This window comes from Oncorhynchus tshawytscha, linkage group LG06, assembly GCF_018296145.1.
Source record: "Oncorhynchus tshawytscha isolate Ot180627B linkage group LG06, Otsh_v2.0, whole genome shotgun sequence".
Classification (NCBI taxonomy): Eukaryota; Metazoa; Chordata; class Actinopteri; order Salmoniformes; family Salmonidae; genus Oncorhynchus; species Oncorhynchus tshawytscha.
In genome coordinates, this window is record NC_056434.1 from 4105370 (window position 1) to 4131746 (window position 26377).

The following is a 26377-nucleotide window of genomic DNA, read 5'->3' on the forward strand; positions in this document are numbered from 1 at the left end:
GGAGACAGTAGTGTTCTGTACTGACCTATGAGGAGACAGTAGTGTTATGTACTGACCTATGAGGAGGCTGTAGTGTTCTGTACTGACCTATGAGCAGGCTGTAGTGTTGTACTGACCTATGAGGAGACAGTAGTGTTATGTACTGACCTATGAGGAGACAGTAGTGTTATGTACTGACCTATGAGGAGGCAGTAGTGTTCTGTACTGACCTATGAGGAGGCTGTAGTGTTCTGTACTGACCTGATGAGGAGACAGTAGTGTTGTACTGACCTATGAGGAGGCAGTAGTGTTCTGTACTGACCTATGAGGAGGCAGTAGTGTTCTGTACTGACCTATGAGGAGGCTGTAGTGTTCTGTACTGGCCTATGAGGAGACAGTAGTGTTGCACTGACCTATGAGGAGACAGTAGTGTTGTACTGACCTATGAGGAGACAGTAGTGTTATGTACTGACCTATGAGTAGACAGTAGTGTTCTGTACTGACCTATGAGGAGACAGTAGTGTTATGTACTGACCTATGAGGAGACGGTAGTGTTGTACTGACCTATGAGGAGGCAGTAGTGTTCTGTACTGACCTATGAGGAGGCTGTAGTGTTCTGTACTGACCTATGAGCAGGCTGTAGTGTTGTACTGACCTATGAGGAGACAGTAGTGTTGTACTGACCTATGAGGAGGCAGTAGTGTTATGTACTGACCTATGAGGAGGCTGTAGTGTTGTACTGACCTATGAGGAGACAGTAGTGTTCTGTACTGACCTATGAGGAGACAGTAGTGTTATGTACTGACCTATGAGGAGACGGTAGTGTTGTACTGACCTATGAGGAGACAGTAGTGTTGTACTGACCTATGAGGAGACAGTAGTGTTATGTACTGACCTATGAGTAGACAGTAGTGTTCTGTACTGACCTATGAGGAGACAGTAGTGTTATGTACTGACCTATGAGGAGACTGTAGTGTTGTACTGACCTATGAGGAGGCAGTAGTGTTATGTACTGACCTATGAGGAGACAGTAGTGTTATGTAATGACCTATGAAGAGACAGTAGTGTTCTGTACTGACCTATGAGGAGGCAGTAGTGTTCTGTACTGACCTATGAGGAGGCTGTAGTGTTCTGTACTGACCTATGAGGAGACAGTAGTGTTGTACTGACCTATGAGGAGGCAGTAGTGTTCTGTACTGACCTATGAGGAGGCTGTAGTGTTCTGTACTGACCTATGAGGAGGCAGTAGTGTTCTGTACTGGCCTATGAGGAGGCTGTAGTGTTCTGTACTGGCCTATGAGGAGACTGTAGTGTTCTGTAATGACCTATGAAGAGACAGTAGTGTTCTGTACTGACCTATGAGGAGGCAGTAGTGTTATGTCTGACCTATGAGGAGGCTGTAGTGTTGTACTGACCTATGAGGAGACAGTAGTGTTCTGTACTGACCTATGAGGAGACAGTAGTGTTCTGTACTGACCTATGAGGAGACAGTAGTGTTATGTACTGACCTATGAGGAGGCTGTAGTGTTATGTACTGACCTATGAGCAGGCTGTAGTGTTGTACTGACCTATGAGGAGACAGTAGTGTTATGTACTGACCTATGAGGAGACAGTAGTGTTATGCACTGACCTATGAGGAGGCAGTAGTGTTCTGTACTGACCTATGAGGAGGCTGTAGTGTTCTGTACTGACCTATGAGGAGACAGTAGTGTTGTACTGACCTATGAGGAGGCTGTAGTGTTCTGTACTGACCTATGAGGAGGCAGTAGTGTTCTGTACTGACCTATGAGGAGGCTGTAGTGTTCTGTACTGGCCTATGAGGAGACAGTAGTGTTGCACTGACCTATGAGGAGGCAGTAGTGTTCTGTACTGACCTATGAGGAGACTGTAGTGTTCTGTAATGACCTATGAAGAGACAGTAGTGTTCTGTACTGACCTATGAGGAGGCAGTAGTGTTCTGTACTGACCTATGAGGAGGCTGTAGTGTTCTGTACTGACCTATGAGGAGACAGTAGTGTTGTACTGACCTATGATGAGGCAGTAGTGTTCTGTACTGACCTATGAGGAGGCTGTAGTGTTCTGTACTGACCTATGAGGAGACAGTAGTGTTGTACTGACCTATGAGGAGGCTGCTGTAAGCGGCAGTCGTGCTGTACTGTCTCTCCAGGAATTTGTTGAGGAAGGTGGCGAGGCCAGCGATGACTGAAGAAAAACAGCACTGAGACAGAACCAACAGCAGGAACAGAGGACTGAGGAGCAGACGAACAAACAGCCTGGGGAACACTGGGGAGAGAGGAACAGAGAGGACACACAGAGACAGGCAGAAAGACAGACACAAAAAATACATAAATTAGTTAACTAAGGGCTACTGTAACCACCAGGCAGATTCTCAGTAAGATTCTACCAAACACACAATACTGTGTGTGTGTGTGTGTGTGTGTGTGTGTGTGTGTGTGTGTGTGTGTGTGTGTGTGTCAGCCAGCCAGCCAGCCAGCCAGCCAGCCAGCCTATAGAGGACTTACTCTTAAGGAAATCAAGCAGTGAGATCTCAGGCTTTTCGGAGCCTTCATTCAGAATGTCAGTTCCACTTACCTAGGAAATAATACATTACAGTGTAGAATTACAAATACATCCAGCAGTAGAAACAATAACAAAGCAAAGTCCCCTGTTTCTGTGGCTGGAGAAATGTTACCACACTTAAATTCATAGACAGACCTATGGATGCAAGGACTGACCATCCATGAGATCAACATGCCCGTTTTAACCATGTTCTATGAGGCTGTACAGTGTTTGTTTACATTGACTTTGTTTACAAACATTGGCATAAAAACAAGCTTATATATTTGGGGTTTTGATGGGGTACAACAATTGAAGTCAGCGCATGAGGCATTTCTCAGCCATATTATTTTAAGAATCAATAGGAACATATTATTAATTTATATAAAGTCAAAACATTTATACAGCAACTACAGATTGCCCTGTTAATGTTGAAGAACACTAGAAAGAATCAGTTAAGCTTTTATTTTGGAAAATGTATTTTCAGAAGGGGCGAAGAAAGCAGAGGAGCATCAGTTTTGATTTCATTAGTCGTGCAATATTTTTCAATGTCATATCTTAGGAGAGATAGAGGGAGAGAGAGACAGACAGGGAGAGAGACAGAGAGAGAGAGACAGGGAGAGAGACAGAAGAGAGAGACGGACGGAGAGAGACAGAGAGAGAGAGACAGGGAGAGACAGACAGAGAGAGAGACAGACAGGGAGAGAGACAGACAGGGAGAGAGACAGAGAGAGACAGACAGAGAGAGACAGACAGGGAGAGAGACAGAGAGAGACAGACAGGGAGAGAGACAGAAGAGAATCCCCTTGAGGAATTTACTTCATCTTTTCCCTGGTTGGAAATGTCTCTTAAACAAGCAGAGAGAAGAAAATGCCATACCAGATGAGAGGCTATGGGAATCTGGAATATGAGATTTGATTTGAAAGAGTTCATCTTTCACCAGCCTGTGTGTGATTCTCAACAGTATATAACCTATATGCTTACTAGAAAACCTGATGTAACTCAGTGAGTTTGTCTGTAGAAACTGACTGCAAGTAATTGGTCTGTGTTATAGGTCGAAGCTTTTATCCGATTAAAAACAAAACGTAACGTTTTAATTGAAAAGTAGGCATTTGCTTGAAGCCGATAAAGAAAGAAATTTACCAGCACCACGATGACTATTCCATCCATGCTCTACCAAGGTTTACCAGCACCACGATGCCTATTCCAGCCATGCTCTACCAAGGTTTACCAGCACCACGAAGCCTATTCCATCCTGCTCTACCAAGGTTTTACAGCACCACAATGCATATTCCACCCATGCTCTACCAAGGTTTTCCAGCACCACAATAACTACTCCACCCATGCTCTACCAAGATTTACCAGCACCACGATGCCTACTCCACCCATGCTCTACCAAGGTTTCACAGCACCACGATGCCTATTCCACCCATGCTATACCAAGGTTTACCAGCACCACAATGCCTACTCCATCCATGCTCTACCAAGGTTTACCAGCACCACGATGCCTACTCCACCCATGCTCTACCAAGGTTTCACAGCACCACGATGCCTATTCCATCCATGCTCTACCAAGGTTTACCAGCACCACAATGCCTATTCCATCCATGCTCTACCAAGGTTTACCAGCACCACGATGCCTATTCCACCCATGCTCTACCAAGGTTTACCAGCACCACGATGCCTATTCCACCCATGATCTACCAAGGTTTACCAGCACCACAATGCCTACTCCACCCATGCTCTACCAAGGTTTACCAGCACCACAATGCCTACTCCACCCATGCTCTACCAAGGTTTACCAGCACCACAATGCCCATCCCACCCATGGTCTCTACCAAGGTTTACCAGCACCACAATGCCTACTCCACCCATGCTCTACCAAGGTTTACCAGCACCACAATGCATATTCCACCCATGCTCTACCAAGGTTTTACAGCACCACAATGCCTATTCCACCCATGCTCTACCAAGGTTTACCAGCACCACAATGCCTACTCCACCCATGCTCTACCAAGGTTTACCAGCACCACAATGCCTACTCCACCCATGCTCTACCAAGGTTTTACAGCACCACAATACCTATGCCACCCATGCTCTACCAAGGTTTACCAGCACCACAATGCCTATTCCACCCATGCTCTACCAAGGTTTACCAGCACCACAATGCCTATTCCACCCATGCTCTACCAAGGTTTACCAGCACCACAATGCATATTCCACCCATGCTCTACCAAGGTTTACAAGCACCACGATGCCTATTCCATCCATGCTCTACCAAGGTTTACCAGCACCACAATGCATATTCCACCCATGCTCTACCAAGGTTTACAAGCACCACGATGCCTATTCCATCCATGCTCTACCAAGGTTTACCAGCACCACAATGCATATTCCACCCATGCTCTACCAAGATTTACCAGCACCACGATGCCTACTCCACCCATGCTCTACCAAGGTTTACCAGCACCACGATGCCTATTCCACCCATGCTATACCAAGGTTTACCAGCACCACAATGCCTACTCCATCCATGCTCTACCAAGGTTTACCATGTTATGATGGTCTATTACTTTAAACTGTGTGTATGCAGGTTGCTTTAAGGTTCAAACTTTCTCAAACACCGGAAGGTGATTTATGCAACATAAATCACACAACACACTACAGAGAATGTTTCCACAACGGTGGTCTTCTCTGATATCACACAGCGGATGGACGTTCCAGAGGGGACCGGAAGACAAACAGGTGTATAGAGATGGGACCTGCGCTCCGTCAATCAGCTGGTGTACACATTTCAGGGAACACAATCCACCACCTTGCCATTAAGCAAGTGTGTCCCAGTGATGTCACCGTAGGGGTGGAGTTCAACTGAAGGAGAGCATCCAGTCTCCTCCAATTAGTAGCAAGATGGAGAAGGGTGTGGCCTGCATCTGCAGGAATCCCTTTTATACTTCTATTGGTCCATTTCAAGGACTCCGTTACACAGCAGCAGGGATAGATAGCTAACTAACTAGGACTCTGGTACACAGGTAGTAGGAATAGGTAGCTAACTAACTAGGACTCTGGTACACAGCAGCAGGGATAGGTAACTAACTAACTAGGACTCTGGTACACAGGCAGTAGGGATAGGTAACTAACTAACTAGGACTCTGGTACACAGCAGCAGGGATAGGTAACTAACTAACTAGGACTCTGGTACACAGGCAGTAGGGATAGGTAACTAACTAACTAGGACTCTGGTACACAGGCAGCAGGGATAGGTAACTAACTAACTAGGACTCTGGTACACAGCAGCAGGGATAGGTAACTAACTAACTAGGACTCTGGTACACAGGCAGTAGGGATAGGTAATTAACTAACTAGGACTCTGGTACACAGGCAGTAGGGATAGGTAGCTAACTAACTAGGACTTTGGATAACGTTAGTAGGCTAGGTAACTGGCAATAGCACCAAAGGGACCATTCTCTAGCTTGTCTTTGTCTTTAGGTTTGTTTAGGTTTGTTCTCTGATTACACACAAGTGTCAAGGCCAATAGTTTACACAGATGACTTCAGCCATGTGAAAAACCTTCCATAGCAAAATATAGCTGGCTTCGTTTGCGTGTAGCTTGCCTCTTATCCGACTGGTGTTAGCTAGCTACTAGCGCTGTTGCTAGGCAACCTAAGTGCCTTGACCCTGTTTGAGAACTATGAGATTTTGGCAGAAAATGTGTTAGCATTGTCAGAAATGCTACAAAAAAAGGTAGGACATCGTTGATTCATAAATGGACAGAATTGAGTACGTGAGAGAGATAAATTATACATTTAATCAAAACTATTGTCCCTACAAAACTTCGGTGGCAAGCCTAATGGTCACTTTATGGATGCTGTAGTTCTTATCTGATGCCTAGATATTGAGCTAAGTTGGGGCAATACATTTTATTTTTTAATGCTAATGCAAATGCCAGTGCTAATGTTAATGCCAATGCTAACAACCCTGTTCAAAATCTGGTATGTAGTTCTCAGTAACGGACGGGCGGCTCGTGACGAAAAGGCGAGGAAGTGTGCTTTGTACCTCCAAGTTATCTGCGGATTTTCACTGACATCAGTGTCATATTGTCTTTATCACCCTCACAATAACATTCTAGCTTAGTTAATTTCAATCAACAGTACATGGTAGCTAAAATGATCAGTTGCACTGCTGGCTTCAAGCCAGAAGGGGTCAGTATAACGTGAATTAAAATATACTTATTTTCCCAGACAATAACAATTTTCAAGCTCTCGCTATTCACATCATTCAAAATAATGAAATACCACAATACATAATATATATTAATGTCTGGGCCCCGGTCTTACAACCTTAATTCTTCCCCTGAGGAAGATATTTATTATTCTCAGAAGAAGAATGAAGTAAAATAACCGAGCACTGCTTTGTCCTTGATGTTTTGGAAATGTTGTTGACAAGGAAATTTCAGTAATACCTTATTTGGTGGTTACCTACATAAAGACTTCCTAAAACAGCCAAGACCCATTCATAACACACGCATAAGCAGTGTATAAAAGCATCTATGTCTGCATCCCAAACAACACCCTTTGCCCTACATTGTGCACTACTTTTGATCAGAGCCATTTGGGGCCCTGTGTAGGGAATAGGGTGCCATTTTGGGATGCAAACTTTAGTGAGAGAGTGTTACCTACATTGCCTTCCAGTGGCATGCTGCGAGGAAAGAAGAAGTATGGGGTGGAGGTCAGGGCTAGGCTGGCAGAGGAGACGAGGAGGCCCATCCACCACGCACCCACCCATCGAGGGTCTGTAGGGGCCAGCTCAGCATTGGTGACTAGCGGGAGAGAGGAAGGTTAGAGAGAGAGAGACAGAAAGACAGGTAGAGATTAAGCATGCTAGGCCGGCAGAGACAGAGAAAGAGAGGGCTCTAGAACAGTCTGAAGCACCCGGGCCTCACCCTAATACACTCTGAAGTCAAATGAGCGAGAGAGAGGGCTGATAAGTCCAAAACTATTTAACCTGGGCTCTGACAGATATCATTATATTCTGTTTTTTTTAGGTTATTCCAAGAAGTCCTGAAATCAAGATCACAAATACAAACAGTTCTATTAAAAAAACAGACCAAAAACAACACGTATCTAGGACTGAATGTCAGCAACACAGGTGTAGCTTTCACATGGCTGTGAACGAGCTGAGAGACAAAGCAAGAAGAGCCTTCTATGCCATTAAAAGGAACATTCAAATATTACAATCCAATTAGGATCTGCCAACCATTTCTTTTTTAAATACTCTATTTTGGCAGCAAAGTATGGTGTTCACTCTTTACTGATGATGATTCATGAATGGGACAAACATCCAATCGAAATACTGCATGCAGTGTATTGTGCAAAGAAAAACTCAAAATAACACATGTAGAGCAGAATTGGGTCAATACCCCCTCCTTATTCAAATATAAAAAAGAGACATCACATTTTTACAACCATCTAAAAACAAGTGACCCCAAAACATTCCATCACACAATTCTACAATGTCAAGAGATGAAACAAGAGAAGAGTCCCCTCAGCCAGCTGGTTCTGAGGCTCAGTTCACTAACCCAAACCAGCCCCATAGAGCCTCAGGACAGCAGTCAACCAGCTGGATCTGAGGCTCAGTTCACTAACCCAAACCAGCCCCATAGAGCCTCAGGATAGCAGTCAACCAGCCAATCACACAGAGCAGGGCTGTCCAACCCTCTTCCTGGAGATCTACCGTCCTGTTGGTTTTCAGTCCAACCCTCCTCCTGGAGATCTACCGTCCTGTTGGTTTTCAGTCCAACCCTCTTCCTGGAGATCTACCGTCCTGTTGGTTTTCAGTCCAACCCTCCTCCTGGAGATCTACCGTCCTGTTGGTTTTCAGTCCAACCCTCCTCCTGGAGATCTACCGTCCTGTTGGTTTTCAGTCCAACCCTATTCCTGGAGATCTACTGTCCTGTAGGTTTACAGTCCAACCCTCTTCCTGGAGATCTACCATCCTGTAGGTTTTCAGGACGGTAGATCTCCAGGAAGAGGGTTGGACTGAAAACCTACAGGACGGTAGATCTCCAGGAAGAGGGTTGGGCAGCCCTTCCTTAGAGCCTCAGCACAGCACTCAGAAAATCTGGACCAAATTATCACAAAGCAAAAAGAAAAAAATATCACCTATTGGAAAGACACCACAAGAAATCAAAGTAAACTCCAATACTATTTGTTTCTAAACAGACAGTACACTGTGGCAGACTATCTGACCCCTGTGACTGATACAGTACACTGTGGCAGACTATCTGACCCCTGTGACTGATACAGTACACTGTGGCAGACTATCTGACCCCTGTGACTGATACAGTACACTGTGGCAGACTATCTGACCCCTGTGACTGATACAGTACACTGTGGCAGACTATCTGACCCCTGTGACTGATACAGTACACTGTGGCAGACTATCTGACCCCTGTGACTGATACAGTACACTGTGGCAGACTATCTGACCCCTGTGACTGATACAGTACACTGTGGCAGACTATCTGACCCCTGTGACTGATACAGTACACTGTGGCAGACTATCTGACCCCTGTGACTGATACAGTACACTGTGGCAGACTATCTGACCCCTGTGACTGATACAGTACACTGTGGCAGACTATCTGACCCCTGTGACTGATACAGTACACTGTGGCAGACTATCTGACCCCTGTGACTGATACAGTACACTGTGGCAGACTATCTGACCCCTGTGACTGATACAGTACACTGTGGCAGACTATCTGACCCCTGTGACTGATACAGTACACTGTGGCAGACTATCTGACCCCTGTGACTGATGGAAAACACTGACTAGGTACAGACTCAGTGAGCACAGTCTGGCCATAGAGACTTGTCGTCATAGACAAACCTGGTTGCCCAGAGAGGACAGGCTGTGCTCACTCTGGTGTCACCTCGTTAGTCAGTGTTACATCTGTGCTGGTTTGTCATCTCATTATAGTGGGAAGGTGTTTTACCTGTGCTGGCCCAGGGGGATATTTAAGAGTGGCTGGCCCAGTGCTCCAGTTGTCTTGAGAAATGTGGAGGGTTAACTCTTTTAGTTGGCACTTCCTATTTGATTTCGAGACAAACAATCCTTTATCTGATCTTCCCTGTTTTTGTTTTGCTTGCCTGTCTTTAAGTTTGGTGTGGGGTTTTTCCTTTGTTTACCTCTTAGTGGGTAAATTTAGTGTGTGTCTCATGGTGGGTGTCTTTCAGGTTCTAGTTGTTGTTGCTAGTCAACGTTTAGTGACAACCCCATGAGTGTTTTTTTTTTAAACCCCCACCTGTTTTGGTGGTTGTCAGTGACTCTTTGTTAGTTTCCCCGTATGTTTGAGCCTCAGTTTTGGTTTGCTTGCCAGGCAAAGTTACATGCCATGTGACTTCTCAGTCATGTTGAGACTATCCAACTACTATTTATTTGATGTGTTATTCTCATGAATATTGTTGTTGCTGTTAATGGTAATCACAGTTCCACTACTATTATTATTATTATTATTATGATTGATTGCTGTTGGTCCCACCATTGTTGTTAAATGTATACTTTGACAATGGAAGTCATTTAACTTGCCGTGTCAATAAAGTCTACGAGAGAGAAAGCTCTAGAACGGTCTGAAGCATCCGCCCTCAGCCTACTACACTCTAAAGTCAAATGTCTACAGTTCGCTGATGATCTGTTGTTCCTGTCCCCAACTAAGGAGGTCCTACAGCAGCACCTAGATATTCTGCACAGATTCTGTCAGACCTGGGCCCTGACAGTTATAACACAAAGTGTTCCATGAAAGGTCCAATTGCCAGGACCACAAATAAAAATTCCACCAAGACCTTGTTGCCCGAGAGCACACAAATTATACCCAACTTGGCAGAAACATCAGCACCACAGGTAACTTCCACAAGGCTATAAACAATCTAAGAGACAAGGAAAGAAGAGCCTTCTATGCCATCAAAGGAACATAAAACACCCCAAGTAGGATCTAGCTAAGAATACTTCAACAACCTAGAATTCACAAAATGGGACAAACACCAAATTGAGACTTCGTGCAGAATTCTGCAAAGATATCCCCATGCGTACAACTTAAAACTTCAAATAATGCATGCAGAGCAGAATTAGGAGGATTCCCTCAAATGATCAAAATCCAGAAAAGAGCCGTTAAGTTCTACAACCACCTAAAAGGAAGTGATTCTCAAAGATTAAAAACAACGTCCTCAACTTCAGATGAACCTGGAAAAGAGTTGAGAGAACAACATTGTAGTTACTCCACAATACTAAAATCAGGTTAGCCTAGTGGTAAAAGCGTTTGACTAGTAACCAAAAGGTTGCAAGTTCAAATCCCCGAGCAGACAAGGTACAAATCTGTCGTTCTGCCCCTCAACAAGGCAGTTAACCCACTGTTCCTAGGCCATCATTGAAAATAAGAATTTGTTCTTAACGGACTTGCCAAGTTAAATAAAGATAAAATAAGGATGCTAATACAGAATGAAACATATTCCTAAACATGCATCCTGTTTGCACTAAAGTAATACTGCAAAAAAACGTGTTAAAGAAATTCACTTTTTGTCCTGAATACAAAACTTTATATTAGGGGCAAATCCAACACATCACTGAGTACCACTCTTCATATTTTCAAGCAGGTGGTGACGTCTTCATGTTATGGGTATGCTTGTCATCGGCAAGGACTAGGGAGCTTTTTTTTATAGGATAAAAATAAATGGAACGGGGAAAATCCTAGAGGAAAACCTGGTTCAGTCTGCTTCCTACCCAGACATGGAGATAAATACACCTTTCACCAGGACAATAACCTAAAACACAAGGCCAAATATACACTGGAGTTGCTTACCAAGCAATGCAATCCTACACTCCAACCAGCTACCCAACCTCTGCCACCAATCTAACGACCCAAACCCAGTATCTACCTGAGCCGGTTCTATCCACCACGTAACAACCCAAACCCAGTATCTACCTGAGCTGGTTCTGTCCACCCGTAACAACCCAAACGCAGTATCTACCTGAGCCGGTTCTGTCCACCCGTGACAACCCAAACGCAGTATCTACCTGAGCTGGTTCTGTCCACCCGTAACAACCCAAACCCAGTATCTACCTGAGCTGGTTCTGTCCACCCGTAACAACCCAAACGCAGTATCTACCTGAGCCGGTTCTGTCCACCCGTAACAACCCAAACGCAGTATCAACCTGAGCCGGTTCTATCCACCACGTAACAACCCAAACCCAGTATCTACCTGAGCCGGTTCTATCCACCACGTAACAACCCAAACCCAGTATCTACCTGAGCCAGTTCTGTCCACCCGTAACAACCCAAACGCAGTATCTACCTAAGCCGGTTCTGTCCACCACGTAACAACCCAAACACAGTATCAACCTGAGCCAGTTCTGTCCACCCGTAACAACCCAAACGCAGTATCTACCTAAGCCGGTTCTGTCCACCACGTAACAACCCAAACCCAGTATCTACCTACCTGAGCCGGTTCTGTCCACGTCCACATAGATCCTCAGCATGACGGAGCCCAGCAGGAAGCCAAAGGCAGGTCCAAACACAGACACAGCAAACAGGATGGCTGGGAAGAGAAAGGAGACAGTCAGGGTCTTTAACACCACATCCTACTGTAATACTACAGTCTGTGTTGAGCCTGTCGTAGCTGCAGTACTAAAAACCACGAAGAAGAGACCAGCTGGATCGTGTCCAAGTGTCTGTTATTAACTAAATGAATGCAATCTCTCCTCTTGTTTTTTGCTAAATAACTCCGGCAAACTTTACTTTCATAATCTATGAGAGAAGCAATTACAACCTGCTTGTGTTCAGCTAAGGTGTTTTAGTTAGCATCGGGAGATTGCCGTAGACAACTCAGTAAAAATAGTATAGGGCCAGTAAAGATAGTATAGGGCCAGTAAAAATAGTATAGGCTAGTGTTTCCATTGGCTACAAGCCTCTTACCTACAGTGGGTATCATAAGTAATCTTCACATTTTATTGTGTTACAAAGTGGTATTAAAATGGATTTAAGTGTCGTTTTTTTTGTCAACAATCCACACAAAATCTTTCAAAGTAATTTTTATTTTTACATTTCTTAAAACTGAATGAAAAATGTAACACTAGTATATGTAGATTAGATAAGTATTTACCCCCGCCCCAGACAATACAGGTTAGAAACACCGTTTGTAGCGATTACAGCTGTGAGTCTTATTGGGTACGTCTCTAAGAGCTTTACACACCTGGATTGTGCAATAACTGCCCATAACTCTTTTCAAAATGATTCAAGGTCTGTCAAGATGTTGGGGGTCATGGATACACAGCAATGTTCAAGTCTTGCAATAGATTTTAATCAGATTTGATTGTAACTTGGTCACTCTCAGGAACTCCACTGTCTTCTTGGTAAGCAACTCCACTGTAGGGCCCTGCTGAAAGATTAATTTGTCTCCCAGTGTCTGGTGGAAAGCAGACTGAACCAGGTTTTTCTCTTGGATTTTGCCTGTGCTTAGTTCCATTCCGTGTTTTTTTTATCCTGAAAAAAACTCCCCAGTCTTTGCCAATGTCAAGCATACCCATAACATGATGCAGCCACCACCATGCTTGAAAAAGGAAGCCGCTTTGCATTTAGGCCAAAACGTTGATTCCTTTGCCATGTTGTCTTGCAGTATAACTTAAGTTGTTTTGTTTCACTCTGTCATTACGTCATTATTGAGTATCTACAATGTTGTTGATCCATCCTCATTTTTCTGCTATCACAGCCATTAAACTCTGTAGCCGTTTTAAAATCACCAATGGCCAGTTTCCTTCCTGTCCTGCCACTCAGTTCAGAAGTTTGACTGTATCTTTGTTGTGTCTGGGTGGTTTAATACATCATCCACAGTATAATTATTAACTTGACCACGCTTAAAGAGATATTCAATGTCTGATTTGTTATCAAAACCCATCTACCAATCAATGCCCTTCTTTTATGAGGCTTTCGAAAAGCTCCCTGGTTTTTGTAGTTGAATCTGTGCTTGAAATTCAATACTTGACTGGAGGGACCTGACAGATGTAGGTATGGGGGACAGAGGAAGAGGTAGACAGATGTAGGTATGGGGGACAGAGGAAGAGGTAGACAGATGTAGGTATGGGGGACAGAGGAAGAGGTAGACAGATGTAGGTATGGGGGACAGAGGAAGAGGTAGACAGATGTTGTATGTACATTTTAACTGATTTATTTTGTATAGTTTGTTTTATTTATTTTTTATTTAAACTTTAACTAGTCTGATTAATGACAAAAAAAAAATCTCTAATCTATTTTAATAACACTTTGTAAAGCAACATACTACTGATACTGCCTGTATGTAGAGGGACTAGTTTCAGTCAGCTACAGGCCTCTTACCTATGTAGAGGGACTAGTTTCAGTAAGCTACAGGCCTCTTACCTATGTAGAGGTTCTAGTGTTTCAGTAAGCTACAGGCCTCTTACCTATGTAGAGAGACTAGTGTTTCAGTAAGCTATAGGCCTCTTACCTATGTAGAGGGACTAGTTTCAGTCAGCTACAGGACTCTTACCTATGTAGAGAGACTAGTGTTTCAGTCAGCTACAGGCCTCTTACCTATGTAGAGGGACTAGTTTCAGTCAGCTACAGGCCTCTTACCTATGTAGAGAGACTAGTGTTTCAGTCAGCTACAGGCCTCTTACCTATGTAGAGGGACTAGTTTCAGTCAGCTACAGGCCTCTTACCTATGTAGAGAGACTAGTTTCAGTAAGCTATAGGCCTCTTACCTATGTAGAGAGACTAGTTTCAGTCAGCTACAGGCCTCTTACCTATGTAGAGAGACTAGTGTTTCAGTAAGCTACAGGCATCTTACCTATGTAGAGAGACTAGTGTTTCAGTAGGCTACAGGCCTCTTACCTATGTAGAGGGACTAGTTTCAGTCAGCTACAGGCCTCTTACCTATGTAGAGGGACTAGTTTCAGTCAGCTACAGGCCTCTTACCTATGTAGAGAGACTAGTTTCAGTCAGATACAGGCCTCTTACCTATGTAGAGGGACTAGTTTCAGTCAGTCAGCTACAGGCCTCTTACCTATGTAGAGAGACTAGTTTCAGTCAGCTACAGGCCTCTTACCTATGTAGAGGGACTAGTTTCAGTCAGAGGCCTCTTACCTATGTAGAGGGACTAGTTTCAGTCAGTCAGCTACAGGCCTCTTACCTATGTAGAGAGACTAGTGTTTCAGTAGGCTTCAGGCCTCTTACCTATGTAGAGGGACTAGTTTCAGTCAGATACAGGCCTCTTACCTATGTAGAGGGACTAGTTTCAGTCAGTCAGCTACAGGCCTCTTACCTCTGTAGAGGGACTAGTTTCAGTCAGCTACAGGCCTCTTACCTATGTAGAGGGACTAGTTTCAGTCGGCTACAGGCCTCTTACCTATGTAGAGGGGGGAGTTGCCTCGTCCGGCGAAGTCATCCACATAAGAGATACCAAAAGGTTGTATGGGAACAGACCCCACTCCGAACAGCAGCTGAGCTATAGCCATGAGCAGCCACAAGTTGTTGGTGTCTGCTATACGCTTGATCTCTGTCTTCCCACAGGCCTCTGTGGTGTTGGAGGTACCCTGGAGGGAACACAGGTCTTGGCGGTCTAGGGAAAAAACACATCCACAGACACAAGCACACAGACACAAGTACAGACACAAGCACACAGACACAAGTACAGAAACAAGCACACAGACGCAAGTACAGACACAAGTACGTACAGACAGACACAAGTACGTACAGACAGACACAAGTACAGACAGATAGACACAAGTACAGACAGATAGACAGACAGACACAAGTACAGACAGCCAGACACAAGTACAGACACAAGTACAGACAGACAGACAGAAGTACAGACAGACAGACAGACACAAGTACAGACAGACAGACAGACACAAGTACAGACAGACAGACAGACAGACACAAGTACAGACAGACAGACACAAGTACAGACAGACAGACAGACACAAGTACAGACAGACAGACAGACACAAGTACAGATAGACAGACAGACACAAGTACAGACAGACAGACACAAGTACAGACAGACAGACAGACACAAGTACAGACAGACAGACAGACACAAGTACAGACAGACAGACAGACACAAGTACAGACACAAGTACAGACAGACAGACAGACACAAGTACAGACACACAGACAGACACAAGTACAGACACACAGACAGACACAAGTACAGACACACAGACAGACACAAGTACAGACACACAGACAGACACAAGTACAGACACACAGACAGACACAAGTACAGACACACAGACACAAGTACAGACAGACAGACACAAGTACAGGCAGACAGACACAAGTACAGGCAGACAGACACAAGTACAGACAGACAGACAGACAGACAGACAGACAGACAGACAGACAGACAGACAGACAGACAGACAGACAGACAGACAGACAGACAGACAGACAGACAGACAGACAGACAGACAGACAGACAGACAGACAGACAGAGTTAATTACAGACCTGTGAACAATACACAGCTGTTCCTGGAGTTTGATGATGTGACCCTTCAGTGGTACCCCATGACAAGTAGCCTCCAGCCAGGGTAGTGGGTCGGTATGTGTGTGTGTATGCATGCATGTTGTGTGTGTGTGTTTGTCTACAGGACAGACAGAGGAGGAGGGAAGAGAATGAGCTCTGAATTAAATCAACTGCCTGAGAGACAGTCTTAATCTTCTTGGCTTTCTTGAAGTGCTCAGAGATTAACATTTTCCTGCTGATTTATGTAGAATGGGTTCAGCTAGAGAACACCTGCAGAACAGGCTGGCTTTCACAGTTCATTATTTCTAAATCCAACCATCCACATCTAACCACACCACTAAACCAATCCACCACACCACTAAACCAATCCACCACACCATTAAACCAATCCACTACACCACACCACTAAACCACACCACTAAACCAATCCACCACACTGCTAAACCAATCCACTCCACCACACCACTAAACCAATCCACTAAACCACACCACTAAACCAATCCACTCCACCACACCACTAAACCAATCCACTCCACCACACCACTCAACCAATCCACTCCACCACACCACTAAACCAATCCAATCCACCACACCAGTCAACCAATCCAATCCACCACACCACTCAACCAATCCAATCCACCACACCACTCAACCAATCCACTACACCACACCACACCACTAAACCAGTCCACCACACCACTGAACCAATCGACCACACCACTAAACCAGTCCACCACACCACTGAACCAATCCACCACACCATTAAACAAATCCACCACACCACTAAACCAATCCCCTCCACCACACCACTGAACCAATCCACCACACCACTAAACCAATCCACCACACCACACCACACAACTAAACCAATCAAATCAAATCAAATTTTATTTGTCACATACACATGGTTAGCAGATGTTAATGCGAGTGTAGCGAAATGCTTGTGCTTCTAGTTCCGACAATGCAGTAATAACGAGCAAGTAATCTAACTAACAATTCCAAAAAAAAACGACTGTCTTATACACAGTGTAAGGGGATAAAGAATATGTACATAAGGATATATGAATGAGTGATGGTACAGAGCAGCATAGGCAAGATACAGTAGATGATATCGAGTACAGTATATACATATGAGATAAGTATGTAAACCAAGTGGCATAGTTAAAGTGGCTAGTGATACATGTATTACATAAGGATGCAGTCGATGATATAGAGTACAGTATCAACGTATGCATATGAGATGAACAATGTAGGGTAAGTAACATTATATAAGGTAGCATTGTTTAAAGTGGCTAGTGATATATTTACATAATTTCCCATCAATTCCCATGATTAAAGTGGCTGGAGTAGAGTCAGTGTCATTGACAGTGTGTTGGCAGTAGCCACTCAATGTTAGTGGTGGCTGTTTAACAGTCTGATGGCCTTGAGATAGAAGCTGTTTTTCAGTCTCTCGGTCCCAGCTTTGATGCACCTGTACTGACCTCGCCTTCTGGATGACAGCGGGGTGAACAGGCAGTGGCTCGGGTGGTTGATGTCCTTGATGATCTTTATGGCCTTCCTGTAGCATCGGGTGGTGTAGGTGTCCTGGAGGGCAGGTAGTTTGCCCCCGGTGATGCGTTGTGCAGACCTCACTACCCTCTGGAGAGCCTTACGGTTGAGGGCGGTGCAGTTGCCATACCAGGCGGTGATACAGCCCGCCAGGATGCTCTCGATTGTGCATCTGTAGAAGTTTGTGAGTGCTTTTGGTGACAAGCCGAATTTCTTCAGCCTCCTGAGGTTGAAGAGGCGCTGCTGCGCCTTCCTCACGATGCTGTCTGTGTGAGTGGACCAATTCAGTTTGTCTGTGATGTGTATGCCGAGGAACTTAAAACTTGCTACCCTCTCCACTACTGTTCCATCGATGTGGATGGGGGTGTTCCCTCTGCTGTTTCCTGAAGTCCACAATCATCTCCTTAGTTTTGTTGACGTTGAGTGTGAGGTTATTTTCCTGACACCACACTCCGAGGGCCCTCACCTCCTCCCTGTAGGCCGTCTCGTCGTTGTTGGTAATCAAGCCTACCACTGTTGTGTCGTCCGCAAACTTGATGATTGAGTTGGAGGCGTGCATGGCCACGCAGTCGTGGGTGAACAGGGAGTACAGGAGGGGGCTCAGAACGCACCCTTGTGGGGCCCCAGTGTTGAGGATCAGCGGGGAGGAGATGTTGTTGCCTACCCTCACCACCTGGGGGCGGCCCGTCAGGAAGTCCAGTACCCAGTTGCACAGGGCGGGGTCGAGACCCAGGGTCTCGAGCTTGATGACGAGCTTGGAGGGTACTATGGTGTTGAATGCCGAGCTGTAGTCGATGAACAGCATTCTCACATAGGTATTCCTCTTGTCCAGATGGGTTAGGGCAGTGTGCAGTGTGGTTGAGATTGCATCGTCTGTGGACCTATTTGGGCGGTAAGCAAATTGGAGTGGGTCAAGGGTGTCAGGTAGGGTGGAGGTGATATGGTCCTTGACTAGTCTCTCAAAGCACTTCATGAAGACGGATGTGAGTGCTACGGGGCGGTAGTCGTTTAGCTCAGTTACCTTAGCTTTCTTGGGAACAGGAACAATGGTGGCCCTCTTGAAGCATGTGGGAACAGCAGACTGGTATAGGGATTGGTTGAATATGTCCGTAAACACACCGGCCAGCTGGTCTGCGCATGCTCTGAGGGCGCGGCTGGGGATGCCGTCTGGGCCTGCAGCCTTGCGAGGGTTAACACGTTTAAATGTCTTACTCACTTCGGCTGCAGTGAAGGAGAGACCGCATGATTCCGTTGCAGGCCGTGTCAGTGGCACTGTATTGTCCTCAAAGCGGGCAAAAAGTTATTTAGTCTGCCTGGGAGCAAGACATCCTGGTCCGAGACTGGGCTGGGTTTCTTCCTGTAGTCCGTGATTGACTGTAGACCCTGCCACATACCTCTTGTGTCTGAGCCGTTGAATTGAGATTCTACTTTGTCTCTGTACTGGCGCTTAGCTTGTTTGATAGCCTTGCGGAGGGAATAGCTGCACTGTTTGTATTCAGTCATGTTACCAGACACCTTGCCCTGATTAAAAGCAGTGGTTCGTGCCTTCAGTTTCACACGAATGCTGCCATCAATCCACGGTTTCTGGTTAGGGAATGTTTTAATCGTTGCTATGGGAACGACATCTTCAACGCACGTTCTAATGAACTCGCACACCGTATCAGCGTATTCGTCAATGTTGTTGTCTGACGCAATACGAAACATCTCCCAGTCCACGTGATGGAAGCAGTCTTGGAGTGTGGAGTCAGCTTGGTCGGACCAGCGTTGGACAGACCTCAGCGTGGGAGCTTCTTGTTTTAGTTTCTGTCTGTAGGCAGGGATCAACAAAATGGAGTCGTGGTCAGCTTTTCCGAAAGGGGGCGGGGCAGGGCCTTATATGCGTCGCGGAAGTTAGAGTAACAATGATCCAGGGTCTTTCCACCCCTGGTTGCGCAATCAATATGCTGATAAAATTTAGGGAGTCTTGTTTTCAGATTAGCCTTGTTAAAATCCCCAGCTACAATGAATGCAGCCTCCGGATAAATCGTTTCCAGTTTGCAGAGAGTTAAATAAAGTTCGTTCAGAGCCATCGATGTGTCTGCTTGGGGGGGGATATATACGGCTGTGATTATAATCGAAGAGAATTCTCTTGGTAGATAATGCGGTCTACATTTGATTGTGAGGAATTCTAAATCAGGTGAACAGAAGGATTTGAGTTCCTGTATGTTTCCTTCATCACACCATGTCACGTTGGCCATAAGGCATACGCCCCCCCGTCTTCTTACCGGAGAGATGTTTGTTTCTGTCGGCGCGATGCGTGGAGAAACCCGCTGGCTGCACCGCTTCGGATTGCGTCTCTCCAGTGAGCCATGTTTCCGTGAAGCAGAGAACGTTACAGTCTCTGATGTCCCTCTGGAATGCTACCCTTGCTCGGATTTCATCAACCTTGTTGTCAAGAGACTGGACATTGGCAAGAAGAATGCTGGGGAGTGGTGCACGATGTGCCCGTCTCCGGAGTCTGACCAGAAGACCGCTTCGTTTCCCTCTTTTTCTGAGTCGTTTTTTTTTTTTTTTTTGGTCGCTGCATGTGATCCACTCGGTTACACTGGTTGTAAGGCAGAACTCAGGATCCGCATCGCGAAAAACATATTCTTGGTCGTACTGATGGTGAGTTGACGCTGATCTTATATTCAGTAGTTCTTGTCGGCTGTATGTAAAGAAACCTAAGATGACCTGGGGTACTAGTGTAAGAAATAACACGTAAAAAACAAAAACTGCATAGTTTCCTAGAACGCGACGAGGCGGCCATCTCTGTCGGCGCCGGAAGTACAGAAATCCACCACCACACTAAACCAATCCACCAAAACACTAAACCAATCCACGCCACCACACCACTAAACCAATCCACTCCACCACTAATCCAATCCACTCAACAAAACCACTAAACCAATCCACCACACCGCACCACTAAACCAATCCACCACACCACACCACTAAACCAATCCACTCCACCACACTACTAAACCAATCCACCACACCACTAAACCAATCCACCACACCACTAAACCAATCCACCACACCACCACACCACTAAACCAATCCACCACACCACTAAACCAATCCACCACACTAAACCAATCCACTAAACCAACCACAAAAAACCACACCACTAAACAATCACTCCACCACACCACTAAATCAATCCCTCCACCACACCACTAAACCAATCCACCACACCACTAAACCAATCCACCACACCACTAAACCAATCCACTCCACCACACCACTAAACCAATCCACCACACCACTAAACCAATCCACCACACCAATCCACTAAACCACACCACAAAAAAATGAACTCCACCACACCACTAAATCAATCCCTCCACCACACCACTAAACCAATCCACCACACCACTAAACCAATCCACTCCACCACACCACTAAACCAATCCACCACACCACTAAACCAATCCACCACACCAATCCACTAAACCACACCACAAAAAATGCACTCCACCACACCACTAAATCAATCCCCTCCACCACACCACTAAATCAATCCCCTCCACCACACCACTAAACCAATCCAATCCACCACACCACTAAACCAATGTACTCCACCACACCACTCAACCAATCCACTCCACCACACCACTCAACCAATCCACTCCACCACACCACTAAACCAATCCACTCCACCACTAAACCAATCCACTCCACCACACCAATAAACCAATCCACTCGACCACACCACAAAACCAATCCACCACTAAACCAATCCACCACACCACACCACTAAACCAATCCACCACACCACTACACGAAACCAATCCACCACACTACTAAACCAATCCACTCCACCACACTACTAAACCAATCCACTCCACCACACCACTAAACCAATCCACTAAACCACACCACTCCACCACACCACTAAACCAATCCCCTCCACCACACCACTAAACCAATCCACTCCACCACACTACTCAACCAATCCACTACACCAATCCACTAAACCACACCACTAAACCAATCCACCACACCACTACACTACACTAAACCAATCCACCACACCACTAAACCAATCCACCACACCACACAACTAAACCAATCCACCACCACACTAAACCAATCCACCAAAACACTAAACCAATCCACGCCACCACACCACTAAACCAATCCACTCCACCACTAATCCAATCCACTCAACAAAACCACTAAACCAATCCACCACACCGCACCACTAAACCAATCCACCACACCACTAAACCAATCCACTCCACCACACTACTAAACCAATCCACCACACCACTAAACCAATCCACCAAAACACTAAACCAATCCACGCCACCACACCACTAAACCAATCCACTCCACCACTAATCCAATCCACTCAACAAAACCACTAAACCAATCCACCACACCGCACCACTAAACCAATCCACCACACCACACCACTAAACCAATCCACTCCACCACACTACTAAACCAGTCCACCACACCACTGAACCAATCCACCACACCATTAAACAAATCCACCACACCACTAAACCAATCCCCTCCACCACACCACTAAACCAATCCAATCCACCACACCATTAAACCAATCCAATCCACCACAGCACTCAACCAATCCACTCCACCACACCACTGAACCAATCCACCACACCACTAAACCAATCCACCACACCACACAACTAAACCAATCCACCACCACACTAAACCAATCCACCAAAACACTAAACCAATCCACGCCACCACACCACTAAACCAATCCACTCCACCACTAATCCAATCCACTCAACAAAACCACTAAACCAATCCACCACACCGCACCACTAAACCAATCCACCACACCACACCACTAAACCAATCCACTCCACCACACCACTAAACCAATCCACCACACCACTAAACCAATCCACCACACCACTAAACCAATCCACTCCACCACACCACTAAACCAATCCACCACACCACAAAAAAATGCACTCCACCACACCACTAAATCAATCCCCTCCACCACACCACTAAATCAATCCCCTCCACCACACCACTAAACCAATCCAATCCACCACACCACTAAACCAATGTACTCCACCACACCACTCAACCAATCCACTCCACCACACCACTCAACCAATCCACTCCACCACACCACTAAACCAATCCACTCCACCACTAAACCAATCCACTCCACCACACCAATAAACCAATCCACTCCACCACACCACTAAACCAATCCACCACACCACTACACGAAACCAATCCACCACACTACTAAACCAATCCACTCCACCACACTACTAAACCAATCCACTCCACCACACCACTAAACCAATCCACTAAACCACACCACTCCACCACACCACTAAACCAATCCCCTCCACCACACCACTAAACCAATCCACTCCACCACACTACTCAACCAATCCACTACACCAATCCACTAAACCACACCACTAAACCAATCCACCACACCACTACACTACACTAAACCAATCCACCACACCACTACACGAAACCAATCCACCACACCACACCACTACACTGAACCAATCCACCACACCACTAAACCAATCCACCACACCACACAACTAAACCAATCCACCACCACACTAAACCAATCCACCAAAACACTAAACCAATCCACGCCACCACACCACTAAACCAATCCACTCCACCACTAATCCAATCCACTCAACAAAACCACTAAACCAATCCACCACACCGCACCACTAAACCAATCCACCACACCACACCACTAAACCAATCCACTCCACCACACTACTAAACCAATCCACCACACCACTAAACCAATCCACCACACCACTAAACCAATCCACTCCACCACACCACTAAACCAATCCACCACACCACAAAAAATGCACTCCACCACACCACTAAATCAATCCCTCCACCACACCACTAAACCAATCCCTCCACCACACCACTAAACCAATCCAATCCACCACACCACTAAACCAATGTACTCCACCACACCACTCAACCAATCCACTCCACCACACCACTCAACCAATCCACTCCACCACACCACTAAACCAATCCACTCCACCACTAAACAATCCACTAAACCAATCCAATCCTCCACCACACCACTAAACCAATCCACCACACCACTCCCAATCCACCACACTACTAAACCAATCCACTCCACCACACTACTAAACCAATCCACTCCACCACACCACTAAACCAATCCACTAAACCACACCCACACCACTAAACCACCACCACCACACCAAAACCAATCCACTCCACCACACTACTAAACCAATCCACTACCACAATCCACTAAACCAATCCACTAAACCACACCACCCACCACACCACTAAACCAATCCACTCCACCACACCACTAAACCAATCCTCCACCACACCACTAAACCAATCCACTAAACCACACCACTCCACCACACCACTAAACCAATCCACTCCACCACACTACTCAACCAATCCACTACACCAATCCACTAAACCACACCACTAAACCAATCCACCACACCACTACACTACACTAAACCAATCCACCACACCACACCACTACACGAAACCAATCCACCACACCACACCACTATACTAAACCAATCCACCACACCATTACACTACTAAACCAATTCCCTAAACCACTTAACCAATCGACTAAACCAATCCACTCCACCACACTACTAAACCAATCCCCTAAACCACTACATCAATCCACCAAACCAATCCACACCACTACACAATTATTTGACGATGCGGGTCATTTATGAATATTTGAACAGCTTGGCCATGTTCTGTTATAATCTCCACCCGGCACAGCCAGAAGAGGACTGGCCACCCCACATAGCCTGGTTCCTCTCTAGGTTTCTTCCTAGGTTTTGGCCTTTCTAGGGAGTTTTTCCTAGCCAACGTGCTTCATTGCTTGCATTGCCTGCATTGCTTGCTGTTTGGGGTTTTAGGCTGGGTTTCTGTACAACACTTTGGAGATATCAGCTGATGTACGAAGGGCTATATAAATACATTTGATTTGATTTACACGACAACAATCCACTCCACCACACCACTACAATACTAAACCACACCACCACACCAATCCACTAAACCAATCCAACACACCACTCAACCAATCCACACCACTAAAACAATCCACCACACCACTCAACCAATCCACCACACCACTCAACCAATCCACTCCCCTCACCAATCCACTCCCCTCACCAATCCACACCACTAAACCAATCCACTACACAACCACTGCACCACATCACATCACTACTCTACCATACCAAAACACTCCTCCACACTACCACATCAATACACCCCTCCACACTAATACACCCCTCCACACCACCACACCAATACATCCCTCCATACCACCACACCAATACACCCCTCCACAAAACCACACCAATACACCCCTCCACACGAATACACCCCTCCACACAACCACACACCTCCACACATATAAACCCCACCACACCAATACACCCCTCCACACTACCATACCAATACATCCCTCCACACCACCACAACAATACACACCTCCACACCAATAAACCCCACCACACCAATACACCCCTCCACACCACCACACCAATACACCCCTCCACACTAATACACCAATACACCCCTCCACACTAATACACCCCTCCACACCAATACACCCCTCCACACCAATACACCCCTCCACACCAATACACCCCTCCACACTACCACACCAATACACCCCTCCACACCACCACACCAATACACCCCTCCACACCAATACACCCCTCCACACCACCACACCAATACACCCCTCCACACCACCACACCAATACACCCCTCCACACCACCACACCAATCCACACCACCCCCACCCACCCTCCACACCACCACACCAATACACCCCACTCCACACCAATACACCCCTCCACACCACCACACCAATACACCCCTCCACACCACCAAACCAATACACCCCACCACACTTCCACACAAATACACACCTCCACACCAATAAACCCCACCACACCAATACACCCCTCCACACTACCACACCAATACACCCCTCCACACTAATACACCCCTCCACACCACCACACCCCTCCACACTACCACACCACCACACCCCTCCACACCAATACACCCCTCCACACCACCACACCCCACCACACAACCACACCCCTCCACACCAATACACCCCTCCACACCACCACACAATACATACCTCCACACTACCACACCAATACACCCCTCCACACTAATACACCCCTCCACACTACCACACCAATCACCCCTCCACACTACCACACCAATACACTCCTCCACACCAATACACCCATCCACACTAATACACCCCTCCACACTACCACACCAATCACCCTTCCACACTACCACACCAATACACTCCTCCACACCAATACACCACCACACCCCTCCACCCCAATACACCCCTCCACACTACCACACCAATACACCCCTCCACACCAATACACCCCTCAACATTACCACACCAATACACCCCACACCACTCCACCCCACCACACCAATACACCCCTCCACACTACCACACCAATACATCCCTCCACACTACCACACCAATCCACTCCCCTCACCAATCCACACCACTAAACCAATCCACAACACCAATCCACCACACAACCACTGCACCACATCACTACTCTACCACACCAATGCACCCCTCCACAATACCACACCAATACACCCCACCACACCACCACACCCCCACCACACCACCACACCCCTCCACCCCAATACACCCCCTCCAC

The 26377-nt window shown here is 46.1% G+C and overlaps 1 protein-coding gene across 1 annotated transcript in view; it reads right to left on the reverse strand.

Annotated features, from left to right (window-relative positions):
- The window catches only part of LOC112241350 (solute carrier organic anion transporter family member 2A1-like), an 83229-nt gene that overhangs the window by 19461 nt on the left and 37391 nt on the right, over positions 1-26377 (reverse strand). The window contains exons 4-8 of the mRNA XM_042322857.1: positions 14949-15161; positions 12027-12125; positions 7212-7351; positions 2502-2571; positions 2098-2262 (exon numbers count right to left, since the gene is read on the reverse strand). Of these exons, the coding sequence (XP_042178791.1) occupies positions 2098-2262; positions 2502-2571; positions 7212-7351; positions 12027-12125; positions 14949-15161 (687 nt within the window). The remainder of the gene's footprint in view (positions 1-2097; positions 2263-2501; positions 2572-7211; positions 7352-12026; positions 12126-14948; positions 15162-26377) is intronic.